Source organism: Scyliorhinus torazame, chromosome 27, assembly GCF_047496885.1.
Source record: "Scyliorhinus torazame isolate Kashiwa2021f chromosome 27, sScyTor2.1, whole genome shotgun sequence".
Classification (NCBI taxonomy): Eukaryota; Metazoa; Chordata; class Chondrichthyes; order Carcharhiniformes; family Scyliorhinidae; genus Scyliorhinus; species Scyliorhinus torazame.
Window position 1 is genome coordinate 20,669,262 of NC_092733.1, and position 26,744 is coordinate 20,696,005.

Genomic DNA, 26,744 nt, shown 5'->3' on the forward strand with positions numbered 1-26,744 from the left:
TGCTGTGTTGGATTCTGGTTGATGGGTTGTGCTGTGTGATTCTAGTTGATGGATTGTGCTGTGTGATTCTGGTTGATGGGTTGTGCTGTGTGATTCTGGTTGATGGGTTGTGCTGTGTGATTCTAGTTGATGGGTTGTGCTGCGTTGGATTCTGGTTGATGGATTGTGCTGTGTGATTCTGGTTGATGGGTTGTGCTGTGTGATTCTAGTTGATGGGTTGTGCTGTTTGATTCTGGTTGATGGGTTGTGCTGTGTGATTCTAGTTGATGGGTTGTGCTGTTTGATTCAAGTTGATGGGTTGTGCTGTGTGATTCCAGTTGATGGATTGGGCTGTGTGATTCTAGTTGATGGATTGTGCTGTGTGATTATAGTAGATGGATTGTGCTGTGTGATTCTAGTTGATGGGTTGTGCTGTTTGATTCTGGTTGATGGATTGTGCTGTGTGATTCTAGTTGATGGGTTGTGCTGTGTGATTCTAGTTGATGCGTTGTGCTGTGTGATTCTAGTTGATGGGTTGTGCTGTTCATTCTGGTTGATGTATTGTGCTGTGTGATTCTAGTTGATGGGTTGTGCTGTGTGATTCTGGTTGATGGGTTGTGCTGTGTGATTCTTGTTGATGGGTTGTGCTGTGTGATTCTGGTTGATGGGTAGTGCTGTGTGATTCTGGCTGATGGGTAGTGCTGTGTGATTTTGGTTGATGGGTTGTGCTGTGTGATTCTAGTTGATGGGTTGTGCTGTGTGATTCTAGTTGATGGGTTGTGCTGTTTGATTCTGGTTGATGGATTGTGCTGTGTGATTCTAGTTGATGGGTTGTGCTGTGTGATTCTAGTTGATGGATTGTGCTGTGTGATTCTAGTTGATGGGTTGTGCTGTGTGATTCTAGTTAATGGATTGTGCTGTGATTCTAGTTAATGGATTGTGCTGTGTTGGATTCTGGTTGACGGATTGCTCTGTGATTCTAGTTGATGGGTTGTGCTGTGTGATTCTGGTTGATGGATTGTGCTGTGCGATTCTGGTTGATGGGTTGTGCTGTGTGATTCTGGTTGATGGGTTGTGCTGTGTGATCCTGTTTGATGGGTTGTGCTGTGTGATCCTGGTTGATGGGTTGTGCTGTGTGATTCGGGTTGATGGATTGTGCTGTGTGATTCTGGTTGATGGGTTGTGCTGTGTGATTCTAGTTGATGGGTTGTGCTGTGTTGGATTCTGGTTGATGGGTTGTGCTGTGTGATTCTAGTTGATGGATTGTGCTGTGTGATTCTGGTTGATGGGTTGTGCTGTGTGATTCTGGTTGATGGGTTGTGCTGTGTGATTCTAGTTGATGGGTTGTGCTGCGTTGGATTCTGGTTGATGGATTGTGCTGTGTGATTCTGGTTGATGGGTTGTGCTGTGTGATTCTAGTTGATGGGTTGTGCTGTTTGATTCTGGTTGATGGGTTGTGCTGTGTGATTCTAGTTGATGGGTTGTGCTGTTTGATTCAAGTTGATGGGTTGTGCTGTGTGATTCCAGTTGATGGATTGGGCTGTGTGATTCTAGTTGATGGATTGTGCTGTGTGATTATAGTAGATGGATTGTGCTGTGTGATTCTAGTTGATGGGTTGTGCTGTTTGATTCTGGTTGATGGATTGTGCTGTGTGATTCTAGTTGATGGGTTGTGCTGTGTGATTCTAGTTGATGCGTTGTGCTGTGTGATTCTAGTTGATGGGTTGTGCTGTTCATTCTGGTTGATGTATTGTGCTGTGTGATTCTAGTTGATGGGTTGTGCTGTGTGATTCTGGTTGATGGGTTGTGCTGTGTGATTCTTGTTGATGGGTTGTGCTGTGTGATTCTGGTTGATGGGTAGTGCTGTGTGATTCTGGCTGATGGATTGTGCTGTGTGATTCTGGTTGATGGGTTGTGCTGTATGATTCTAGTTGATGGGTTGTGCTGTTTGATTCTGGTTGATGGATTGTGCTGTGTGATTCTAGTTGATGGGTTGTGCTGTGTGATTCTGGTTGATGGGTAGTGCTGTGTGATTCTGGTTGATGGGTAGTGCTGTGTGATTCTGGTTGATGGGTTGTGCTGTGTGATTCTGGTTGATGGGTTGTGCTGTGTGATTCTAGTTGATGGGTTGTGCTGTTTGATTCTGGTTGATGGATTGTGCTGTGTGATTCTAGTTGATGGGTTGTGCTGTGTGATTCTAGTTGATGGATTGTGCTGTGTGATTCTAGTTGATGGGTTGTGCTGTGTGATTCTAGTTAATGGATTGTGCTGTGTGATTCTAGTTAATGGATTGTGATGTGTTGGATTATGGTTGACGGATTGCTCTGTGATTCTAGTTGATGGGTTGTGCTGTGTGATTCTGGTTGATGGATTGTGCTGTGCGATTCTGGTTGATGGGTTGTGCTGTGTGATTCTGGTTGATGGGTTGTGCTGTGTGATTCTAGCTAATGGATTGCTCTGTGATTCTAGTAGATGGATTGTGCTGTGTGATCCTGTTTGATGGGTTGTGCTGTGTGATTCTGGTTGATGGGTTGTGCTGTGTGATTCGGGTTGATGGGTTGTGCTGTGTGATTCTAGTTGATGGATTGTGCTGTTTGATTCTAGTTGATGGATTGTACTGTGTGATTCTGGTTGATGGTTTGTGCTGTGTGATTCTGGTTGATGGATTGTGCTGTGTGATTCTAGTTGATGGATTGGGCTGTGTAATTCTAGTTGATGGATTGTGCTGTGCGATTCTGGTTGATGGGTTGTGCTGTGTGATTCTAGTTGATGGATTGTGCTGTGTGATTCTAGTTGATGGGGTGTGCTGTGTTGGATTCTGGTTGACGGATTGCTCTGTGTGATTCTAGTTGATGGGATGTGCTGTGTGATTCTGGTTGATGGGTTGTGCTGTGTGATTCTAGTAGATGGATTGGGCTGTGTGATTCTAGTTGATGGATTGTGCTGTGTGATTCTGGTTGATGGGTTGTGCTGCGTGATTCTAGTTGATGGATTGGGCTGTGTGATTCTAGTTGATGGATTGTTCTGTGTGATTCTGGTTGATGGGTTGTGCTGTGTGATTCTAGTTGATGGGTTGTGCTGTGTGATTCTAGTTGACGGGTTGTGCTGTGTGATTCTGTTTGATGGATTGTGCTGTGTAATTCTGGTTGATGGGTTGTGCTGTGTGATTCTAGTTGATGGGTTGTGCTGTGTGATTCTGGTTGATGGGATGTGCTGTGTGATTCTAGTTGATGAATTGTGCTGTGTGATTCTAGTTAATGGATTGTGCTGTGTTGGATTCTGGTTGACGGATTGCTCTGTGATTCTAGTTGATGGGTTGTGCTGTGTGATTCTGGTTGATGGATTGTGCTGTGCGATTCTGGTTGATGGGTTGTGCTGTGTGATTCTGGTTGATGGGTTGTGCTGTGTGATTCTAGTTAATGGATTGCTCTGTGATTCTAGTAGATGGATTGTGCTGTGTGATCCTGTTTGATGGGTTGTGCTGTGTGATTCTGGTTGATGGGTTGTGCTGTGTGATTCGGGTTGATGGATTGTGCTGTGTGATTCTGGTTGATGGGTTGTGCTGTGTGATTCTAGTTGATGGGTTGTGCTGTGTTGGATTCTGGTTGATGGATTGTGCTGTGTGATTCTGGTTGATGGGTTGTGCTGTGTGATTCTAGTTGATGGATTGTGCTGTGTGATTCTGGTTGATGGGTTGTGCTGTGTGATTCTGGTTGATGGGTTGTGCTGTGTGATTCTAGTTGATGGGTTGTGCTGCGTTGGATTCTGGTTGATGGATTGTGCTGTGTGATTCTGGTTGATGGGTTGTGCTGTGTGATTCTAGTTGATGGGTTGTGCTGTTTGATTCTGGTTGATGGGTTGTGCTGTGTGATTCTAGTTGATGGGTTGTGCTGTTTGATTCTAGTTGATGGGTTGTGCTGTGTGATTCTAGTTGATGGATTGTGCTGTGTGATTCCAGTTGATGGATTGGGCTGTGTGATTCTAGTTGATGGATTGTGCTGTGTGATTATAGTAGATGGATTGTGCTGTGTCATTCTAGTTGATGGGTTGTGCTGTTTGATTCTGGTTGATGGATTGAGCTGTGTGATTCTAGTTGATGGGTTGTGCTGTGTGATTCTAGTTGATGCGTTGTGCTGTGTGATTCTAGTTGATGGGTTGTGCAGTTTGATTCTGGTTGATGTATTGTGCTGTGTGATTCTAGTTGATGGGTTGTGCTGTGTGATTCTGGTTGATGGGTTGTGCTGTGTGATTCTTGTTGATGGGTTGTGCTGTGTGATTCTGGTTGATGGGTAGTGCTGTGTGATTCTGGTTGATGGATTGTGCTGTGTGATTCTGGTTGATGGGTTGTGCTGTGTGATTCTAGTTGATGGGTTGTGCTGTTTGATTCTGGTTGATGGATTGTGCTGTGTGATTCTAGTTGATGGGTTGTGCTGTGTGATTCTGGTTGATGGGTAGTGCTGTGTGATTCTGGTTGATGGGTAGTGCTGTGTGATTCTGGTTGATGGGTTGTGCTGTGTGATTCTGGTTGATGGGTTGTGCTGTGTGATTCTAGTTGATGGGTTGTGCTGTTTGATTCTGGTTGATGGATTGTGCTGTGTGATTCTAGTTGATGGGTTGTGCTGTGTGATTCTAGTTGATGGATTGTGCTGTGTGATTCTAGTTGATGGGTTGTGCTGTGTGATTCTAGTTAATGGATTGTGCTGTGTGATTCTAGTTAATGGATTGTGCTGTGTTGGATTCTGGTTGACGGATTGCTCTGTGATTCTAGTTGATGGGTTGTGCTGTGTGATTCTGGTTGATGGATTGTGCTGTGCGATTCTGGTTGATGGGTTGTGCTGTGTGATTCTGGTTGATGGGTTGTGCTGTGTGATTCTAGTTAATGGATTGCTCTGTGATTCTAGTAGATGGATTGTGCTGCGTGATCCTGTTTGATGGGTTGTGCTGTGTGATTCTGGTTGATGGGTTGTGCTGTGTGATTCGGGTTGATGGGTTGTGCTGTGTGATTCTAGTTGATGGATTGTGCTGTGTGATTCTAGTTGATGGATTGTACTGTGTGATTCTGGTTGATGGTTTGTGCTGTGTGATTCTGGTTGATGGATTGTGCTGTGTGATTCTAGTTGATGGATTGGGCTGTGTGATTCTAGTTGATGGATTGTGCTGTGCGATTCTGGTTGATGGGTTGTGCTGTGTGATTCTAGTTGATGGTTTGTGCTGTGTGATTCTAGTTGATGGGGTGTGCTGTGTTGGATTCTGGTTGACGGATTGCTCTGTGTGATTCTAGTTGATGGGATGTGCTGTGTGATTCTGGTTGATGGGTTGTGCTGTGTGATTCTAGTAGATGGATTGGGCTGTGTGATTCTAGTTGATGGATTGTTCTGTGTGATTCTGGTTGATGGGTTGTGCTGTGTGATTCTAGTTGATGGGTTGTGCTGTGTGATTCTAGTTGACGGGTTGTGCTGTGTGATTCTGTTTGATGGATTGTGCTGTGTAATTCTTGTTGATGGGTTGTGCTGTGTGATTCTAGTTGATGGGTTGTGCTGTGTGATTCTGGTTGATGGGATGTGCTGTGTGATTCTAGTTGATGGATTGTGCTGTCTGATTCTGGTTGATGGGTTGTGCTGTGTGATTCTAGTTGATGGGTTGTGCTGTGTGATTCTAGTTGATGGACTGTGCTGTGTGATTCTAGTTGATGGATTGTGCTGTGTGATTCTGGTTGATGGGTTGTGCTGTGTGATTCTGGTTGATGGGTTGTGCTGTGTGATTCTGGTTGATGGGTTGTGCTGTGTGATTCTAGTTGATGGATTGTGCTGTGTGATTCTGGTTGATGGATTGCTGTGTGTGATTCTGGTTGATGGGTTGTGCTGTGTGATTCTTGTTGATGGATTGCTCTGTGTGATTCTGGTTGATGGGTTGTGCTGTGTGATTCTAGTTGATGGACTGTGCTGTGTGATTCTGGTTGATGGATTGTGCTGTGTGATTCTAGTTGATGGATTGTGCTGTGTGATTCTAGTTGATGGGTTGTGCTGTGTGATTCTAGTTGATGGGTTGTGCTGTCTGATTCTAGTTGATGGGTTGTGCTGTGTGATTCTAGTTGATGGACTGTGCTGTGTGATTCTGGTTGATGGCTTGTGCTGTGTGATTCTAGTTGATGGATTGTGCTGTGTGATTCTAGTTGATGGGTTGTGCTGTGTGATTCTAGTTGATGGGTTGTGCTGTCTGATTCTAGTTGATGGGTTGTGCTGTGTGATTCTAGTTGATGGATTGTGCTGTCTGATTCTAGTTGATGGGTTGTGCTTTTTGATTCTGGTTGATGGGTTGTGCTGTGTGATTCTAGTTGATGGGTTGTGCTGTGTGATTCTAGTTGATGGATTGTGCTGTGTGATTCTGGTTGATGGGTTGTGCTGTGTGATTCTGGTTGATGGGTTGTGCTGTGTGATTCTAGTTGACGGGTTGTGCTGTGTGATTCTGTTTGATGGATTGTGCTGTGTGATTCTGGTTGGTGGGTTGTGCTGTGTGATTCTAGTTGATGGGTTGTGCTGTGTGATTCTGGTTGATGGATTGTGCTGTGTGATTCTAGTTGATGGGTTGTGCTGTTTTAATCTAGTAGATGGATTGTGCTGTGTGATTCTAGTAGATGGATTGTGCTGTGTGATTCTAGTAGATGGGTTGTGCTGTGTGATTCTGGTTGATGGGATGGGCTGTGTGATTCTAGTTGATGGGTTGTGCTGTGTGATTCTAGTAGATGGATTGTGCTGTGTGATTCTGGTTGATGGGTTGTGCTGTTTGATTCTGGTTGATGGGTTGTGCTGTGTGATTCTAGTTGATGGGTTGTGCTGTGTGATTCTGGTTGATGGATTGTGCTGTCTGATTCTGGTTGATGGGTTGTGCTGTGTGATTCTAGTTGATGGATTGTGCTGTGTGATTCTGGTTGATGGATTGCTGTGTGTGATTCTGGTTGATGGATTGTGCTGTGTGATTCTGGTTGATGGATTGTGCTGTCTGATTCTGGTTGATGGGTTGTGCTGTGTGATTCTAGTTGAAGGATTGTGCTGTGTGATTCTGGTTGATGGATTGTGCTGTGTTGGATTCTGTTTGAAGGATTGTGCTGTGTGATTCTGGTTGATGGATTGTGCTGTGTGATTCTAGTTGATGGATTGTGCTGTGTTGGATTCTGTTTGAAGGATTGTGCTGTGTGATTCTGGTTGATGGATTGTGCTGTGTGATTCTGGTTGATGGATTGTGCTGTGTGATTCTGGTTGATGGATTGTGCTGTGTGATTCTGGTTGATGGATTGTGCTGTCTGATTCTGGTTGATGGATTGTGCTGTGTGATTCTGGTTGATGGGTTGTGCTGTGTGATTCTAGTTGATGGGTTGTGCTGTGTGATTCTGGTAGATGGATTGTGCTGTGTGATTCTGGTTGATGGGTTGTGCAGTGTGATTCTGGTAGATGGATTGTGCTGTGTGATTCTGGTTGATGGGTTGTGCTGTGTGATTCTGGTTGATGGGTTGTGCTGTGTGATTCTGGTTGATGGGTTGTGCTGTGTGATTCTAGTTGATGGGTTGTGCTGTGTGATTCTAGTTAATGGATTGTGCTGTGTGATTCTAGTTAATGGATTGTGCTGTGTTGGATTCTGGTTGACGGATTGCTCTGTGATTCTAGTTGATGGGTTGTGCTGTGTGATTCTGGTTGATGGATTGTGCTGTGCGATTCTGGTTGATGGGTTGTGCTGTGTGATTCTGGTTGATGGGTTGTGCTGTGTGATTCTAGTTAATGGATTGCTCTGTGATTCTAGTAGATGGATTGTGCTGTGTGATCCTGTTTGATGGGTTGTGCTGTGTGATTCTGGTTGATGGGTTGTGCTGTGTGATTCGGGTTGATGGGTTGTGCTGTGTGATTCTAGTTGATGGATTGTGCTGTGTGATTCTAGTTGATGGATTGTACTGTGTGATTCTGGTTGATGGTTTGTGCTGTGTGATTCTGGTTGATGGATTGTGCTGTGTGATTCTAGTTGATGGATTGGGCTGTGTGATTCTAGTTGATGGATTGTGCTGTGCGATTCTGGTTGATGGGTTGTGCTGTGTGATTCTAGTTGATGGTTTGTGCTGTGTGATTCTAGTTGATGGGGTGTGCTGTGTTGGATTCTGGTTGACGGATTGCTCTGTGTGATTCTAGTTGATGGGATGTGCTGTGTGATTCTGGTTGATGGGTTGTGCTGTGTGATTCTAGTAGATGGATTGGGCTGTGTGATTCTAGTTGATGGATTGTTCTGTGTGATTCTGGTTGATGGGTTGTGCTGTGTGATTCTAGTTGATGGGTTGTGCTGTGTGATTCTAGTTGACGGGTTGTGCTGTGTGATTCTGTTTGATGGATTGTGCTGTGTAATTCTGGTTGATGGGTTGTGCTGTGTGATTCTAGTTGATGGGTTGTGCTGTGTGATTCTGGTTGATGGGATGTGCTGTGTGATTCTAGTTGATGGATTGTGCTGTCTGATTCTGGTTGATGGGTTGTGCTGTGTGATTCTAGTTGATGGGTTGTGCTGTGTGATTCTAGTTGATGGACTGTGCTGTGTGATTCTAGTTGATGGATTGTGCTGTGTGATTCTGGTTGATGGGTTGTGCTGTGTGATTCTGGTTGATGGGTTGTGCTGTGTGATTCTGGTTGATGGGTTGTGCTGTGTGATTCTAGTTGATGGATTGTGCTGTGTGATTCTGGTTGATGGATTGCTGTGTGTGATTCTGGTTGATGGGTTGTGCTGTGTGATTCTTGTTGATGGATTGCTCTGTGTGATTCTGGTTGATGGGTTGTGCTGTGTGATTCTAGTTGATGGACTGTGCTGTGTGATTCTGGTTGATGGATTGTGCTGTGTGATTCTAGTTGATGGATTGTGCTGTGTGATTCTAGTTGATGGGTTGTGCTGTGTGATTCTAGTTGATGGGTTGTGCTGTCTGATTCTAGTTGATGGGTTGTGCTGTGTGATTCTAGTTGATGGACTGTGCTGTGTGATTCTGGTTGATGGCTTGTGCTGTGTGATTCTAGTTGATGGATTGTGCTGTGTGATTCTAGTTGATGGGTTGTGCTGTGTGATTCTAGTTGATGGGTTGTGCTGTCTGATTCTAGTTGATGGGTTGTGCTGTGTGATTCTAGTTGATGGATTGTGCTGTCTGATTCTAGTTGATGGGTTGTGCTTTTTGATTCTGGTTGATGGGTTGTGCTGTGTGATTCTAGTTGATGGGTTGTGCTGTGTGATTCTAGTTGATGGATTGTGCTGTGTGATTCTGGTTGATGGGTTGTGCTGTGTGATTCTGGTTGATGGGTTGTGCTGTGTGATTCTAGTTGACGGGTTGTGCTGTGTGATTCTGTTTGATGGATTGTGCTGTGTGATTCTGGTTGGTGGGTTGTGCTGTGTGATTCTAGTTGATGGGTTGTGCTGTGTGATTCTGGTTGATGGATTGTGCTGTGTGATTCTAGTTGATGGGTTGTGCTGTTTTAATCTAGTAGATGGATTGTGCTGTGTGATTCTAGTAGATGGATTGTGCTGTGTGATTCTAGTAGATGGGTTGTGCTGTGTGATTCTGGTTGATGGGATGGGCTGTGTGATTCTAGTTGATGGGTTGTGCTGTGTGATTCTAGTAGATGGATTGTGCTGTGTGATTCTGGTTGATGGGTTGTGCTGTGTGATTCTGGTTGATGGGTTGTGCTGTGTGATTCTAGTTGATGGGTTGTGCTGTGTGATTCTGGTTGATGGATTGTGCTGTCTGATTCTGGTTGATGGGTTGTGCTGTGTGATTCTAGTTGATGGATTGTGCTGTGTGATTCTGGTTGATGGATTGCTGTGTGTGATTCTGGTTGATGGATTGTGCTGTGTGATTCTGGTTGATGGATTGTGCTGTCTGATTCTGGTTGATGGGTTGTGCTGTGTGATTCTAGTTGAAGGATTGTGCTGTGTGATTCTGGTTGATGGATTGTGCTGTGTTGGATTCTGTTTGAAGGATTGTGCTGTGTGATTCTGGTTGATGGATTGTGCTGTGTGATTCTAGTTGATGGATTGTGCTGTGTTGGATTCTGTTTGAAGGATTGTGCTGTGTGATTCTGGTTGATGGATTGTGCTGTGTGATTCTGGTTGATGGATTGTGCTGTGTGATTCTGGTTGATGGATTGTGCTGTGTGATTCTGGTTGATGGATTGTGCTGTCTGATTCTGGTTGATGGATTGTGCTGTGTGATTCTGGTTGATGGGTTGTGCTGTGTGATTCTAGTTGATGGGTTGTGCTGTGTGATTCTGGTAGATGGATTGTGCTGTGTGATTCTGGTTGATGGGTTGTGCAGTGTGATTCTGGTAGATGGATTGTGCTGTGTGATTCTGGTTGATGGGTTGTGCTGTGTGATTCTGGTTGATGGGTTGTGCTGTGTGATTCTGGTTGATGGGTTGTGCTGTGTGATTCTAGTTGATGGGTTGTGCTGTGGGATTTTGGTTGTGACCTTTCACCCCCATGTCCATTTCTAATATTTCTTTAATCTCGACAGAAGCAGGAAAATGTGGACGGATTGGGTTCTGCTGTTGGGCCTGATGGTGAGGTATGTGATCTGAGATTTTGTCATCCAGGGACAATGGTTCAATACTGACCTAGGAACTGAGAGTTTGGAGTAGAAATCCCACTATGCAGGTTAAAATTAAATGTCGTTAATTAATAGGTGGGTTGGCATCAAAGATAAAGTTAACAGATTCAGTGTCTTTCAAAAGTGTGAACATGTCACCCCTACGTATGACTGATGTCCTAAACCTCTGGTTAACTCTTGGTTATTCTCTGTAGTAGCTAAATAAGACCCTCAATTGATGACAACAATTGAGATACTCCTTAATTGTTGTCAACTTGGTTAGGCAATGGTTTTGGAACCAAGTTGGGTAGATCCACTGAAGGTACAGATCTTGGGCGGGATTCTCCAACCGCGCGCGGGGTCGGAGAATCGCTGGGGGGGGGGGGGCGGCGTAAATCCCGCCCGCCAAATTCTCCGAAGGGTGAAAAGTCGGCAGGGCGTCAATTACGCCACCCGCCTCGGAGAATGGCAGGGGCAGGTGCGAGACAATGGACTCCGGGGCTGCCCATATTCTCCCGGCCAGATGGACCGAAATTCCGCCAACGTGACCACGGGTACGGGGGGGTGAGTGCTGGGTACGGGGGGGTGAGTGCCGGGTACGGGGGGATGAGTGCCGAGGACGGGGGGATGAGTGCCGGGGACGGGGGGGATGAGTGCCGGGGACGGGGGGGGTGAGTGCCAGGGATGGGGGGTGCGAGGGCAAGGGATTTTGTCCGACTGGCCAGGTGCCATCCTCCAACAGTTGCGCCCATGCAGTCCATGCCACCTGGCTGGGGGAGGGGGAGTACAGGCAATGATGACATGTCGTCGGCGTTCTCCCCCCCCCACCCCCCCCCGCCGCGCAGGCCGTCATGTTTTCTGATCAGCCAGCGATGTTGGCCACCGTGGCGGCAGTCGCTATTCTCCATGTTGCCCTGGAGGAGGAGCATGTCAGAGAGACGGTGCAGGCTACCGCAGAGGGGCAGGCGGCAGCCGCCCAGGCTGGAGGGACACCCGTCTGACAGGACGAGGAGGAGGAGCAGGGGGAGCACGTAGTGGAGGAGGAACACGACGAGGGGGGTGGGACGTCGCGGCGCCACAGCAATGGAGGCACCCGAGGAGGCCCCGTGTGTACCGGCCCCGGTTGTCGTACCAGGACCTCACGGACCGGGAATACAGGAGGAGACTCCGGATGAGCCGGGAAACCTTGGACACATCTGCCACATGCTGGCACACCTGGCACCGCGTGCCACGGGGGGCGGGGGGGGGGGGGGTGGCGGGGGCCTCTCCCCGTGTCCCGTCAAGGTTACGGTGGCCCTGAACCTTTATGCCATGGAGTCATTCCAGATGCCAGGTGGGGACCTGTCCGGCATCTCGCAGACATCGGTGCACCGGTGCATCCGGGCAGTGACAGACGCTCTATATGCCATTGCGGACCGCTACATCCGCTTCCCTGTGGACCGGGCCAGCCAGAATGCCCGGGCCATGGGCTTCTCTGCCGTGGCCGGGTTTCCCATGGTCCAGGGCGCGATCAATGGGATGCACATCGCCGTGCGGCCAGCTGCAGATAACAGGGCCGTGTTCACCAATAGGAAGGGGACCTATTCCATGAACATCCAGATGGTCTGCGATCACTGCATGATTATCCTGCACGTCTGCGCTTGGTACCCGGAAAGTGTACATGACTTATACGTGTTGTCGCGGTCTTACATCCCTGGCATGCACGAGGGACGCCACCCCCGGCTGAGGGGCTGGTTGCTGGGCGACAGGTGTTACCCGTTGCGGTCGTGGCTGATGACGCCTATACGGAGGCCACAGAATGACGTGGAGAACAACTACAATAATGCCCATGCAGCGACAAGGGGTGTGATAGAGAGGTGCTTTGGCGTGCTCAAAATGCGTTTCAGGTGCCTGGACCTCTCTGGGGGCGCCCTCCAGTATCTGTCAGATAGGGTCGGCCGCATCATTGTGGTGTGCTGCGTCCTGCACAACATAGCCCAGCAGAGGGGCGATGTTCTGCAGGCAGAGGAGGGCGGAGTGGAGGAACAGCAGGAAGAGGCGCAGTCCTCCCAAGATGAGGGGGATAGGGGCAATGGTCAGGGCAGATGGGCTAGACATGGGTGGGTGGCTGTCCACCGTTACCGGCTGGGCCAGTGGCAAGGGACAGGCTGATAGCCGCCCCTTCACTGACTAGGGGGTGTGGGAATCGGCGAGTATGGCCACATACCGCACACCATGGCAACACCCAAACACCCTCACACCCATCCACCCACCCAGCACCCTCACCCCCCCCCCCCCCCCCCCCAACCACACCCACCCCACCCGCATGCACCCCACCCCTCCATTGCAGATCCACCTGCGGCACGATGGCCGGGCTCTCACGAGCGCCAGTGGAAGCGTGTGTATTGCAGGCCATGGAGGATGATGACAACCCGCTCTGCAATGAGCTCCTGGCTCCACATCGTTGGACGATGTCTGACCCATGGCCACAGTACCACCACCCGGACCATCCCAGCATGCGGCTGTGACACTGCAGCGCACGGTCCCGTCCTCTGCCCGGGGGGATGGTGAGGGCGGCCCAGGGGGAAGGGGGCAGACTCACCTGAGGCCGACGTAAGACCACCCCTCACACACACACACACTGACGCTCAACGTACATGACACCCCCTCATGCTTCGGACAGAGCACAAAGGCAGCTTCTGTAGGTGTTAAAGTGATTTTAATAACAAACAGTGCATACACGTGCCCTAGCCCCTAAAGCTCGTCTGTGCCCTGCACCCGTGCCAACTTACTCAGTGTCTAATTGTTTGGCCTTACGGGCCCTTTGACTACGCCGAGGTGTTTCCCCAGACGGTACAGCAGAACTGGAGGTGGACTCCTGCAATTCCTGCCCTCTGGCTCGGGATCCCTTTGGCGGCCATTTCCTGGGGCGTCCTGTCCTAGCACGGTAGCATTGTGGATAGCACAATTGCTTCACAGCTCCAGGGTCCCAGGTTCGATTCCGGCTTGGGTCACTGTCTGTGCGGCGTCTGCACGTCCTCCCCGTGTGTGCGTGGGTTTCCTCCGTGTGCTCCGGTTTCCTCCCACAGTCCAAAGATGTGCAGGTTAGGTGGATTGGCCATGATAAATTGCCCTTAGTGTCCAGAATTGCCCTTAGGGTTGGGTGGGGTTGCTGGGTTGTGGGGATAGGGTGGAGGTGTTGACCTTGGGTGGGGTGCTCTTTCCAAGAGCCGGTGTGGACTCGATGGGCCGAATGGCCTCCTTCTGCACTGTAAATTCTATTATAATCTATGAGATGGGCCAGGCTGCGGCCCGGGCGACTGGGATGGCGAGCTGCCAGCCTGTCCTGCCCGTTGCCCACCCGATGCACCTGGGGCGGAAGGGGGGGAGTCCGAGGTGCTGCAGCGTTCCTGGACCTCCCCTACAGGGGACCAGGGACGGGCGCCAGCAACTCCTCCTCCCTCGGGGTGCCCAATGGCCCCCAGGCCTCTACATGGGTCGGGGGTGCGAACGGACCGGCCATCCGCTGTCAGTCCTGGAGGCCCGTGCTGGTATCGACAAGGGTCCGCAGGTTTGCAGCCAGGGAGTTGGCCATCCCTGTCTGTTACTGTGCGATGCCGGCTAGCACATGGGCAATGGCGCTGATGCCCTCAGCGATGGCCTGCTGAGACTGGGCCATGGCCTGCAGGGATTGGGCCATTGCCTGCTGAGACAAGGCCACGCCGTTGAGCGCCTCTGCCATCTGGCTCTGGCTCATGGCCTCCTGTGAGAGGGCAGCCATGTCCTGGGCCACAGACGCCGCCTGCACAGAAAGCCCCAGGCCTCGCAATCGCTGGCTTTTACAGCAGACCAAGGCAGGCCAGTAGCACGGTTCAATTCCCGTACCAGCCTCCCCGAACAGGCGCCGGAATGTGGCGACTAGGGGCTTTTCACAGTAACTTCGTTTGAAGCCAACTTGTGACAATAAGCAATTTTCATTCCATTTCATACTGCTCCCCATGTCTGACACCGTCACACCCATTGCCTCCACCGCGGACGCCACCCGTACGGTGTCAGCCTGGGTGGCACGCATGACCGGCACCACTCCCAGCTCCTGGACGCGAGTGCACTCCTCCACCTGCGACTGCAGCCACTGCAAGCCGGCCGTCACCCTGTTCGCTCGTCCATCGGGGTTATGGGTGGGTGTGGTAACTCCAGGAACCCGGGATCCATCTGGGCGGCAGATGTTCGCTTGCGCCAGGATGCCCTCCGACCTCCCGGCCCCTCTCCTGCTCCTACCTCCACCTGCTGTACCTGTACGGCTGTGTTGTGCCCACCAGTGAGTGTACCAGACGCCTCATCACTAAAGTGCCCAACCGAGGTGAGTGTCTCTGCGATGGTGGAGGGTGTTGGAGACAGCAGTGGCGTTGTCTCGTGCGCATCGTCCGACTCTGAGTCCATGGTACTTTGGGGTGGCGGTTCGTCTCCACCCATCCACTCTGTCACTGTCCTGTATTTCGGTTTCCTGGGTAGGGGTGTCCTGTGTAGGGCTGTCCTGGGTAATGGTGTCATGGGTAGGGCTGTCCTGGGTCGGGCTGTCCTGGGTAGTGGTTACGTGGCTCGGCTGCGATGGGGGCCTGTGGCAGCCCCCCTCTTCGCTGGGTGGCTTATGCCTGCGTCGCCGCATCCGCATGAGACGGGGGCGTCGTCTCCCTATTGCTCCAGGTCTCCCGTGGTCTCCCTGGGGCATCCTGCGGGCGTCGCGTGCCAGAGGGTCCGGGTCTCTCCGTATCCTGTGGTCGCCCTGGGGCATCCTGCGGGCGTCGCGTGCCAGAGGGTCCGGGTCTCTCCGTATCCCGTGGTCGCCCTGGGGCATCCTGCGGGCGTCGCGTGCCAGAGGGTCCGGGTCTCTCCGTATCCTGTGGTCGCCCTGGGGCATCCTGCGGGCGTCGCGTGCCAGAGGGTCCGGGTCTCTCCGTATCCTGTGGTTGCCCTGGGGCATCCTGCGGGCGTCGCGTGCCAGAGGGTCCGGGTCTCTCCTATTCCGTGGTCGCCCTGGGGCATCCTGCGGGCATCGCGTGCCAGAGCATCCGGGTCTCTCCGTGTCCCGTGGTCACCCTGGGGCATCCTGCGGGCGTCACATGCCAGAGGGTCCGGGTCTCTCCGTATCCTGTGGTCGCCCTGGGGCATCCTGCGGGCGTCGCGTGCCAGAGGGTCCGGGTCTCTCCGTATCCCGTGGTCACCCTGGGGCATCCTGCGGGCGTCGCGTGCCAGAGGGTCCGGGTCTCTCCGTGTCCCGTGGTCGCCCTGGGGCATCCTGCGGGCGTCGCGTGCCAGAGGGTCCGGGTCTCTCCTATTCCGTGGTCGCCCTGGGGCATCCTGCGGGCATCGCGTGCCAGAGTGTCCGGGTCTCTCCGTGTCCCGTGGTCGCCCTGGGGCATCCTGCGGGCGTCGCGTGCCAGAGGGTCCGGGTCTCTCCGTATCCTGTGGTTGCCCTGGGGCATCCTGCGGGCGTCGCGTGCCAGAGGGTCTGGGTCTCTCCTATTCCGTGGTCGCCCTGGGGAATCCTGCGGGCATCGCGTGCCAGAGCATCCGGGTCTCTCCGTGTCCCGTGGTCACCCTGGGGCATCCTGCGGGCGTCACATGCCAGAGGGTCCGGGTCTCTCCGTATCCTGTGGTCGCCCTGGGGCATCCTGCGGGCGTCGCGTGCCAGAGGGTCCGGGTCTCTCCGTATCCCGTGGTCACCCTGGGGCATCCTGCGGGCGTCGCGTGCCAGAGGGTCCGGGTCTCTCCGTGTCCCGTGGTCGCCCTGGGGCATCCTGCGGGCGTCGCGTGCCAGAGGGTCCGGGTCTCTCCTATTCCGTGGTCGCCCTGGGGCATCCTGCGGGCATCGCGTGCCAGAGTGTCCGGGTCTCTCCGTGTCCCGTGGTCGCCCTGGGGCATCCTGCGGGCGTCGCGTGCCAGAGGGTCCGGGTCTCTCCGTATCCCGTGGTCGCCCTGGGGCATCCTGCGGGCGGTCGGCATCTGCAGGGATGGATGCCTCGACGTTTGCTCCTGCGATACACAATGAAGTATGCCTTTTTAGACACGCAGGCGGTGATCAGGTGAAATGGGGGAGGGGGATATGGGGGATACGGGGGAGGGGGGATATGGGGGAGGGGGGATATGGGGGAGGGTTGCGCGTATAGTGCAGAGGTTAGGGTTAGGGTTGGTTTCACCTGGGGGTGTGCCGCACGTCGGGCTGCCCTGACGAGGTCGTTCACCTCCTTGTGGCACTGGGTGCCTGTCCGTGGTGTCAGAGCCACAGCGCTGACGGCCTCTGCCACCTCCCTCCACAGACGCCGGCTGAGGCGTGGGATGATCCTGCAGCCGTGTCCGGGTACAGGGACTCCCTCTTCTCCTCCACTGGGTCCAGGAGCGCCTCAATGTCGCGGTCCTGGAACCTCGGGGCTGCGCGGTGGGCGGCCATCTTGTCGGGTCTTCCGGGGTAGGGGGGGCGCGTCTTTTGTACCGTCACACCATGCGGCGTCAATGACGCCGCACGGCGTCGCCGTCCACGTCAGGTGACGCCATCACGCGTCACGCCGCTGCTAGCCCATTCGGGGCCGGAGAATTTGCGTTGTTTGGGGGGCCCGACGCCGGAGTGATCCGCGCTGTTTTTGGCGCCGGGTCCCGGACATCGCGCCAGTTTTCAGAGAATCCCGCCCCTTGATTTGCTTACAAGGTCAAACTGACTTGAGAGGCTGAATATCCTCCTCTTGTCTCAGTGAAAGGATAACTTTTAAAAACCCAGAAGTCTTACAACACCAGGTTAAAAGTCCCTACAGGTTTGTTTCAAACACTAGCTTTCGGAGCACTGCTCCTTCCTCAGGTGAATGAAGAGGTATGTTCCAGAAACATATATATAGACAAATTCAAAGATGCAAGACAGTGCTTAGAATGTGAGCATTTGCAGGTAATTAAGTCTTTACAGATCCAGAGATAGGGGTAACCCCAGGTTAAAGAGGTGTGAATTGTCTCAAGCCAGGACAGTTGGTAGGATTTCGCAGGCCAGATGGTGGGGGATGAATGTAATGCGACATGAATCCCAGGTCCCGGTTGAGGCCGCACTCATGTGTGCAGAACTTGGCTATAAGTTTCTGCTCGGCGATTCTGCGTTGTCACGTGTCCTGAAGGCCGCCTTGGAGAACGCTTACCCGGAGATCAGAGGCTGAATGTCCTTGACTGCTGAAGTGTTCCCCGACTGGAAGGGAACATTCCTGCCTGATGATTGTCGCGCGATGTCTGTTCATTCGTTGTCGCAGCGGGTCTCACCAATGTACCACGCTTCGGGACATCCTTTCCTGCAGCGTATGAGGTAGACAACGTTGGCCGAGTCGCACGAGTATGTACCGCGTACCTGGTGGGTGGTGTTCTCACGTGTAATGGTGGTATCCATGTCGATGATCTGGCACGTCTTGCGGAGATTGCCATGGTAGGGTTGTGTGGTGTCGTGGTCGCTGTTCTGAAGGCTGGGTAGTTTGCTGCAAACAATGGTTTGTTTGAGGTTGGGTTTTAAAAACCCAAACACACGGCGTAAGAAAGATGGGTGAATTGTCCGATTTCGTTGGTGGCCTGATGAACTTTCGTGCAGCTGGAGGGTGGTTTTGTTAATTGAGAAATGTTCTCTTACTTTTAGCTCTTGGATGAGACCAGCCAGATGAGCGATTTGCCAGTGAAAGTCATTCACGTAGAGAGTGGCCGGATTCTGACTGGTGCCGAGGCACCGAAGGCTGGGCAGCTGGACACCTGGTTGGAAATGAATCCCGGGTAAGTGGTATGCACTGCATCTCCTCTGGCTGCTGAGGAACCTAGTACACCAAATGGCCTCGTTTCCTTTGGCCTTCTTCTTTGGCTAACCATCACCACTACTGCTTTCTATCGACAGTCCTCTGTGCCAGGCACAGTCTGAGAGCTGTGTTACTTTGTGACTGAGTAAGCCTGCTGTGGTGGGCTAGGAACATAGAAGCAAGAGTAGGCCATTCAGCCTGTTGAGTCTGCTACCCCATTCAATGCAGTCATGATTGATCATCCATTTTAATGCCTTTTTCCTACCCTATTCCCAAAATTCCTTTATGACATTGTATTTAGAAATCTGTCAATCTCTGCTTTAAACATACTCAATGACTGAGCTTCTACAGCCTCTGGGGTAGAGATTTCCAAACATTCACAACCCTCTGGGTTAATAGGTTTCTCCTTATGTTGATTCTAAGTGGCTTCCCCCAATTGTGTCCCCTGGTTCTAGACTCCCCAGCCAGGAGACATATCTTATCTGCATCTACCCCATCTATCCCTTTAAGTATTTTATAGGTTTCAATGAGATCATTCTTTAAAACTCCAGAGAATACAGGCCCAGTTTCCCCAATCTCTCTTCATAGGACAGTCCCACCATCCCAGGAGTCTGATGCACCTTTGTTGCACTCCCTCAATAGCAATAATATCCTTTCTACGATAAAAGGACCAAAATTGCACACAGTACTCCAGGTGCAGTCTAATCAAGGTTCTGTACAATTGAAGCACGACTTCACTACTCCTGTACTCAAACCCTCTTACGATAAATGTTAACATACCAATATGATAAACAAACTACTGTGGATGCTGAAATATGAAACAAGAACAGAGGACCCTGGAAAAACTCAGCAGGATTGTCACCATCTATTAGGAGAGAAACAGGGGGCGTCATTCTCTGACCCCCCGCCGGGTTGGAGAATTGCCAGGGGCTGCCGTGAATCCCGCCCCCGCCGGTTGCTGAAGTCTCCGGCACCGGATATTCGGCTGGGGCGGGAATCGGACCGCGCCGGTTGGCGGGCCCCCCCGCTGGATTCTCCGGCCCGGATGGGCCGAAGTCCCGCCGATAAATTGCCTGTCCCGCCGGCGTGGATTAAACCACCTTTTGAACGGCGGGACAAGGCGGCGTGGGCGGGCTCCGGGGTCCTGGGGGGGGGCGTGGGGCGATCTGGCCCCGGGGGGTGCCCCCACGGTGGCCTGGCCTGCGTTCGGGGCCCACCGATCCGCGGGCGGGCCTGTGCCGTGGGGGCACTCTTTCCCTTCCGCCTCTGCCACGGTCTCCACCATGGCGGAGGCGGAAGAGACTCCCTCCACAGCGCATGCGCGGCAAACGGTCAGCGGCCGCTGACGCTCCCGCGCATGCTCCGCCCGGGGATGTCATTTCCGCGCCAGCTGGCGGGGCAACAAAGGCCGTTTCCGCCAGCTGGCGGGACGGAAATTCCTCCGGCGTCGGCCTAGCCCCTCAATGTTGGGGCTCGGCCCCCAAAGATGCGGAGCATTCCGTACCTTTGGGGCTGCACGATGCCCGTCTGATTGGCGCCGTTTTGGGCGCCAGTCGGCGGACATCGCGCCGTTTCCGGAGAATTTCGCCCAGGGTTTTAAAAATAAATTTAGAGTACCCACTCCACCTACCCTGCACATCTTTGCAAACACGGAGTGAATGTGCAAACTCCACACGGAAAATGATATGGAGCTAGGATTGAAGCCAGGTCCTGTGCACCGTGAGGCGGCAGTGCTAACCACTGTGCAACCGGGCCGCCCAGGAGAGGAACAGAGTTAACGTTTTGTGTCCTAGATCTTCATCAGAACCGAAAGGAGGGAGAATATGTTCGACCTTCAGAAATGCTCTAACACATTCTTCCTTAACCTCAGTATCCCCATATCCTCAGACTGTGACCCCTGGTTCTGGACACACCTACCATCAGAAACATCCTTCCTGCATCTACCCAGTCTAGTCCTGTTAGAATTTTATAGCTTTCTATGAGATCCACCTTCATTCTTCTGAACTCTATCGAATACAATCCTAACCGATTCAATCTCTCCTCATATGTCAGTCCTGCTACTCCAGGAATCAGTCTGGTAAACCTTCGCTGCACTCCCTTTAGAGCAAGAACATCCTTCCTCAGATAAGGAGACAAAAACTGCACATAATATTCCAGATGTGGCCTCACTAAGGCCCTGTATAATTGCAGCAAGACATTCCTGCTCCTGTACTCGAATCATCTCGAAGGTCAGCATACCATTTGCCTTCATTACCACCTGCTGCACCTGCATGCTTACTTTCAGTGACTGGTGCACAAGGACACCCAGGTCTCGTTGCACATTCCTCTCTCCTAATTTAAGGCCATTCAGATAATAGTCTGCCTTCTCGTTTTTGCTACCAAAGTGGATCACCGCACATTTATCCAAATTATACTGCATCTGCCATTCATTCGCCCACTCACTCAACTTGTCTAATCGCACTAAAGGATCTCTGCATCCTCCTCACAGCTGACCCTCTCATCCAACTTGGTGTCATCTGCAAATTTGGAGATATTACATTTTGATCCCTCGTCTAAATTGTTAATAAATACTGTGAATAGCTGGGGTCCAGCGCCGATCCCTGCGGTACCCCACTAGCCACTGCCTGCCAATTTGAAAAAGACCCATTAATTCCTACTCTTTGTTCCTGTCTGCCAAACAGCTTTCTATCCATCTCAATACACTACTCCTAATCCCATGCGCTTTGATTTTGCACGCTAATTTCTTATGCGGGACTTTGTCAAAAGCCTTCTGAAAGTCCAAATATACCACTGGCTCCCCCACATCTACTCTACTAGTTACATCCTTGAAGAATTCCAGTAGATTTGTCGAGCATGATTTCCCCTTCATAAATCCATGCTGACTCTATCTGATCCTGCCACTGTTTTCTTAGTGCTCAACTTTAAAAGCTTTGCTAATGGATTCTAGAATTTTCCCCACTACCAACATCAGGCTTACTCGTCTATAATTCCCTGTTTTCTCTCTACCTCCCTTTTTAAATAGTAGAGTTACATTAGCCACCCTCCAATCTGCAATCTGTTCCAGAGTCTATGGAATCCTGAAAGGTGACCACCAATGCATCCATTATTTCTAGAGCCACTTCCTTATGTACTCTGGGATGTAGATTATCAGGCCCTGGGGATGTATCGGCCTTCAATCCCATCAATTTCCCCAATACCATTTCTCTACTAATACTGATCTCCTTCAGTTCCTCCCTCCCACTAAACCCTGCGTTCACCGATATTTCTGGTATTTGATTTGTGTCCTCATTTGTGAAGACAGAACCAAAGTATGTATTTAGTTGCTCAGCCATTTCTTTACTCCCTATTGTACAATTCCCTGTTTCTGACAGTAAAAGACCTACATTTGTCTTCTCCAATCTTTTTCTCTTCACATAACTATGGAAACTTTTAGAGTCAGTTTTTATGTTCCCTGCAAGCTTACTCTATTTTCCCCTTCTTAATCAATCCCTTGGTCCTTCTTTGCTGAATTCTAAACTGCTCCCAGTCCTCAGACTTGTTGTTTTTCTTGGCCAATTTGTATGCTTCTTCCTTGGATCGAATGCTAGCTCTAATTTCCCTTGTAAGCCATGGAGTAAGCCACCTTTCCCATCTTACTTTTGTGCCAGACAGGTTAAACAATAAACAATTGTTGCAGTCTCCGCATGCGTTCCTTGAATGTTTGCCATTGCCTATCCACTGTCATCTCTTTAAGTAACGTTTCCCAATGAATCAAAGCCTCATATCATTGTAGTTTCCTTTATTAAGATTCAGGACCCTAGTCTCAGAATCAATTACCTGCTGAGTCTTTCCAGAGTCCTCCGTTCTTGCTTAACATACCATTAGTCCAGTGGGCAGCAAGGTGGCGCAGTGGTTAGCAATGCTGCCTCATGGCGCCGAGGACCTGGGTTCGATCCCGGGCCCAGGTCACTGTCCGGATGGAGTTTGCACATTCTCCCCTTGCCTGCGTGGGTCTCACCCCACAACCCAAAAAGATGTGCAGGGTAGGTGGATTGGCCACACTAAATTGCCCCATAATTGGAGAAAAAAAAGAATTGGGACTCTAAATTTATATTCAAAAAACATACCATTAGCCTCCCTAAGTGTTTGCTGCACTTGCATGCTAGCCTTCAGTGACTATTTGACACGCCGAAGTGTAAACCATGGGAAAATGCCAGGCTCACTTGCATGGATGGAAAACCTGGACCTAGAAATCCTTTAGATTCCTGAGATGCCTCCGACTTCTGGATTGCTCGGGAAACTGCGTGGGTTAAAATGCAACAGTTGACATGGTACTGAGGTATGGAAACCCACAAGTGATAGGTTCAAACCCGGGTCTGTGTCCTGTTAGCTAATCCCAGTCAATGGAGCCCTCCAATTAGATTCTGCGTCCCTGGACCACGGGGAGAAAAAGCTGGCTCGGATTCCTCCCACCTCACTGCCCATGTGGAACAAAACCAGGATTGGAGGGAGAATGTGCAAGGTGCCCCTACTACTCCGCCCATCTCCATCACCTCACCCAAACATGGGATGCTTGGTGCCTTGACTCGCCCTCCCAGTACTCGATCTAACGTTGTTGTCATTTCTTCTGAGCAGGTATGAGGTGGCTCCACGCTCTGACAGTGAAGAGAGTGGCTCTGAGGAAGAGGAAGAGGTGAGAGCAAACAAAAAGGAAGCACAACCTGTCTACTGACCATATGGACCACAGGGAACGTTATAATGGGAGTCACTCCCAGTCGCCCAATCCAGATTATTCTTCCAGTTCTTTTACATTTTCTTTACTTATTTTAAAAAACACTGATGATATTAAGCTGCGTAGTGCTAAAAGCAATGATCATAATCTCATTGGGCCTCACTCCCTGATATTGGCACTGTGTTTTATCCCCTTTTGTCTTGGCGGCATTTTAAAGTCTCCATCGCAGTTTCACATCTTTGTCTTCAAAATGCTCCAGCAGACAAAACGGGGAGGGCTGTTGGGGAAAGTTGCCAGCTGGAACTGAGCGACTGCAAACTGTTGATTTTTTTTTTGGATGCAGTGCTTTTATTTTTTTTTCATGAACTGTCTTTTAAAATCACGTCAGGATACGACAGACTGGAGGCTGCTAATAATGTCGGAGGACAGGTCTCGTTCGGGACTCCTGGTAAGCATATTAGAATGAGCATAAGGGTTCCGTGAATCTTCACGTTGCTTGTGAACGAACTGGCTAATTCGGCCCTAAAATGGGAGGGGCGGTGACCCTGAACCCTTTTGCTGCACTCCTGAGGGCACTGACTATTGCTGAAGTACAGTTTCCTCACTCATCAAGCACCCTCTTGTTCTCAAAGTAGTTATTTTGCAGGACAGTGGGTGTGAGTGAGAGAAACAGAGTCATTATCATTTCTGATACCCTCCACATATCTATTAGTCAGTGCAGATTTTAAACTTAGACTGGTCTAATATGTCCTTGTCCAGCATCTGTGCTTGCTGTCTGAGCACTGACTGATTATTTCCTCCCCCCCCCACATCTCTAACCCAGGGTCACTAAGTTGAATTTCACTGCTTTATAATTGAAATCAGCTATCTGAGACCTGTACTCGGACCTCCTGGTCTATATGGCAGGATACTACATTTGGCACTATACCCATTGAGCTACCAGCAGATTTGGAAGTGCTTTAACTGGATTTGTCCCCTGATACAGCATGACCCACCCTGAACAATTAATGGCTAAAATTGGACAAAATTATTCTCAACAGAAATTTGATTATCTTCCTCATTAATAGTTCACCTTTTGACTTGCTTAAACACCCATAAATTATTGTACAGTAGCAGTTAAGAGTGCAAAGTGGTGAGGTGAAAGACGGAACTCCTCTCCCCTCCCAAGTCTGTGCTACTCAGGTAGTGAGAAACTCCATTCATGCTCTTTGGCCACACTTGTGTGTGTTCAAGAGATACCTGGCAGTGATCCCCGAGGAGACCCAGAAGCAGGTTGACTAGCTACTTGGCCACAAGCATGTAAGGGAAGATGGCAGATCGGAAGGCAACACCACAAATTGGGAAAACTTGTATTTTTCAATCCGTGTGTCTTCTGTATAAACTAATCAAGAATTTGAATGTACTCACACTTATATTGCTGAACATGCCAGCGCCGACCCTACAGACTTACGCTGAGCTTGGCGGGGATTGGGTGGAAGGGAGATAAATGGTGCAGTAGGATAGACCCTGACCTTTCAGCTCTGGGACGTGGGTGCAACCATAGCCCAGACTGCTGGGATGAGAGCAAGCTGCTTGCTGGAGTCCTGTGGGCATTGGTAATAAAAATGTCCGGTCCAATAATAAGGATGTTCGCCAGACATGGGATTGAGGCAGAATAGAGGGAGCTCACACCTATACCTATTGGTGTTCAGATTAAGAAGACTTTAGTTGCCAAGCACTCACCTCCCTCCATTTGATGTGTGTTTAAAAGTTGCCCTGCTGAATCCTGTGTTATTTTGGAGAGTGAATTGTGCTACACGAGGAGCCCACCTGTTCTGTCCTCAACTTCCATTTTCCTCCCCTCCCCTGCATTTTCTCTCATTGTAATCTGCACACTCCCTGCTTGTCCTTTGTAACTTAGTGCTCTCGTACTCAGTTGAACTACTGAAGAAGCCACTTTTGATTTCACTCTGCTTCTGCCACTTCAAATGGTCCTTTTTATAAATGATGTGGCGATATTATAAGAACAGAGGAGGTGATAGGTTGGGCAGGCAAATGGAGTAATGAGCCTTGCCTACCTGAGGTGTATTGGTATCTATCTATTCGTAAAGTCAGGAGCTTCGATGTCAGAATTAATCACTGGTTGAGTGTTATACAGATTACACAGCAGCAGTCAGCTGTGGGTCTTAACAAGTGCCCAAAACCCACTTACTGGCTCAGTCTGGTATCTCGTGCTATCTGTGACTTGTCCTATGGCTAAGGCCCCCAGGGAGGGTACAGCATGTGCATGGTGCTACTTGCAGACATCTCTCCTGTTGGCAGTTTCTGTTGCTGATGGAAGGTCACCTGAGTTGTTGACTGATGCCGGTTATGCAAGGGGTTGGGGAACTCTTGAATTGTTTTCCCTACAACCCACTAGCCAGGCAACGTACAGTCTAAACTTGTTATGCATCCGACCAACTCCAGTCCCAAGAGGCTGAAAATGGAGAGACAGAGTTTGTGAAATTCTACTTTTTAGCAATTTGGAATGGGATTCCTTAAAGGCTGGTGGAAGCAGATTCAACAGTAACTTTCAAAAGAGAATTGGATAAATACTTGAGGGGAGGAAAATTAAAAGGGCTGTGGATGAACAGTGGGGAAGAAGGAGCCCCCTCTGTGCTGTGTGATTCTATCATTCAACTTGTTACCACAATTTGAAGTTGATGGACTCGTGAGACTGTTTCACAGTGCTGTCTTTCCTACTCCCCATGAGCATTACCTGCCTCTAGTACCTCAGTGAATTAGTCGTTCTTCACCTGTGAATCTGGGCAGTGAGTGATGGCAGGCTGCTCCACCATGAGGGCAACACTGGATCAGTCCAGCATCTGCACCCAAGCATTTCCCAGCAGGGGCCACTGGAGCAGGCTGTTTAAGAAAATGTATTTCCCCTTCCTTTTCCTACTATGATTTATTTCAACCTAACCACAGCTCGAGATGGGGGCTCGACCAGCCACCTGTGGTGTCTCACTATGTAGTTGTAAATCACTCCGTCCTGCCACCCCCTCCCCTCCCCACCCTCTCCTCACCCCAAGTCATCAGGGTAAGCAGAATGTCAGCTTAACACCTCTGTGCTGCTTCTGATACTGTGCATTGTCCTGTCCCAGTCATGCACCATTCTAGCTTGGAACGATATTGCTGCTCCTTCACTGGGTCAAAATCCAGGAACTACCTCCCTAACAGCATAAGATAGCTTAAGAAGATGAACCACCATCACCTACTCAAGGACAACTAGGAGTGGACAATAAATGTCAATGGCACCCACCCGAGAATGAACAATTAATAAAATACGGTGCTCGAATGGGAAACTGGTGTCATTCTTTACTTGAGGGTCACTGCTTGGGTCAGGCAGGTGCCTGAGTGAGGTAAACAGCCTGATCCATTGATTTCCTCTGCTTTCTGTTCAGGAGGAGGAAGAGGAGGAGCAGGCAGCCCCACCAGCACAGACTCCTGCACCTGAGGAGAAGAAGAAAATCCAGGACCCAGACAGTGAAGAAGTGTCTGAGCTAGATGCAAGGCAAATCATAGAGTAAGTGCAACAATATGAACGGGTGGGAGAGAATTGGTCTGGAGCTGAATGTGAGGGGGTTCTGTCTGGAGCAGAAAAAGGAAAGAGCAACATGTAAGTGGAGAGATTTTCTTAATTCCAAAAGTT

The 26,744-nt window shown here is 50.3% G+C and overlaps 1 protein-coding gene and 1 long non-coding RNA gene across 5 annotated transcripts in view; one reads left to right on the plus strand and one right to left on the minus strand.

The window, feature by feature from the left end:
• Window positions 1–26,744, plus strand: part of smarca4a (SWI/SNF related BAF chromatin remodeling complex subunit ATPase 4a) — a 196,260-nt gene that overhangs the window by 98,247 nt on the left and 71,269 nt on the right. For all 4 annotated transcript variants that reach the window (XM_072491080.1, XM_072491081.1, XM_072491082.1 and 1 more), the window contains exons 11-15: window positions 10,505–10,555; window positions 18,213–18,343; window positions 22,978–23,035; window positions 23,463–23,522; window positions 26,497–26,618. In XM_072491080.1, the coding sequence (XP_072347181.1) occupies window positions 10,505–10,555; window positions 18,213–18,343; window positions 22,978–23,035; window positions 23,463–23,522; window positions 26,497–26,618 (422 nt within the window). The remainder of the gene's footprint in view (window positions 1–10,504; window positions 10,556–18,212; window positions 18,344–22,977; window positions 23,036–23,462; window positions 23,523–26,496; window positions 26,619–26,744) is intronic.
• LOC140403285 (uncharacterized) overlaps window positions 1–26,744 on the minus strand; it is a 203,775-nt gene that overhangs the window by 88,162 nt on the left and 88,869 nt on the right. The gene's annotated exons all lie outside the window — the stretch shown is intronic.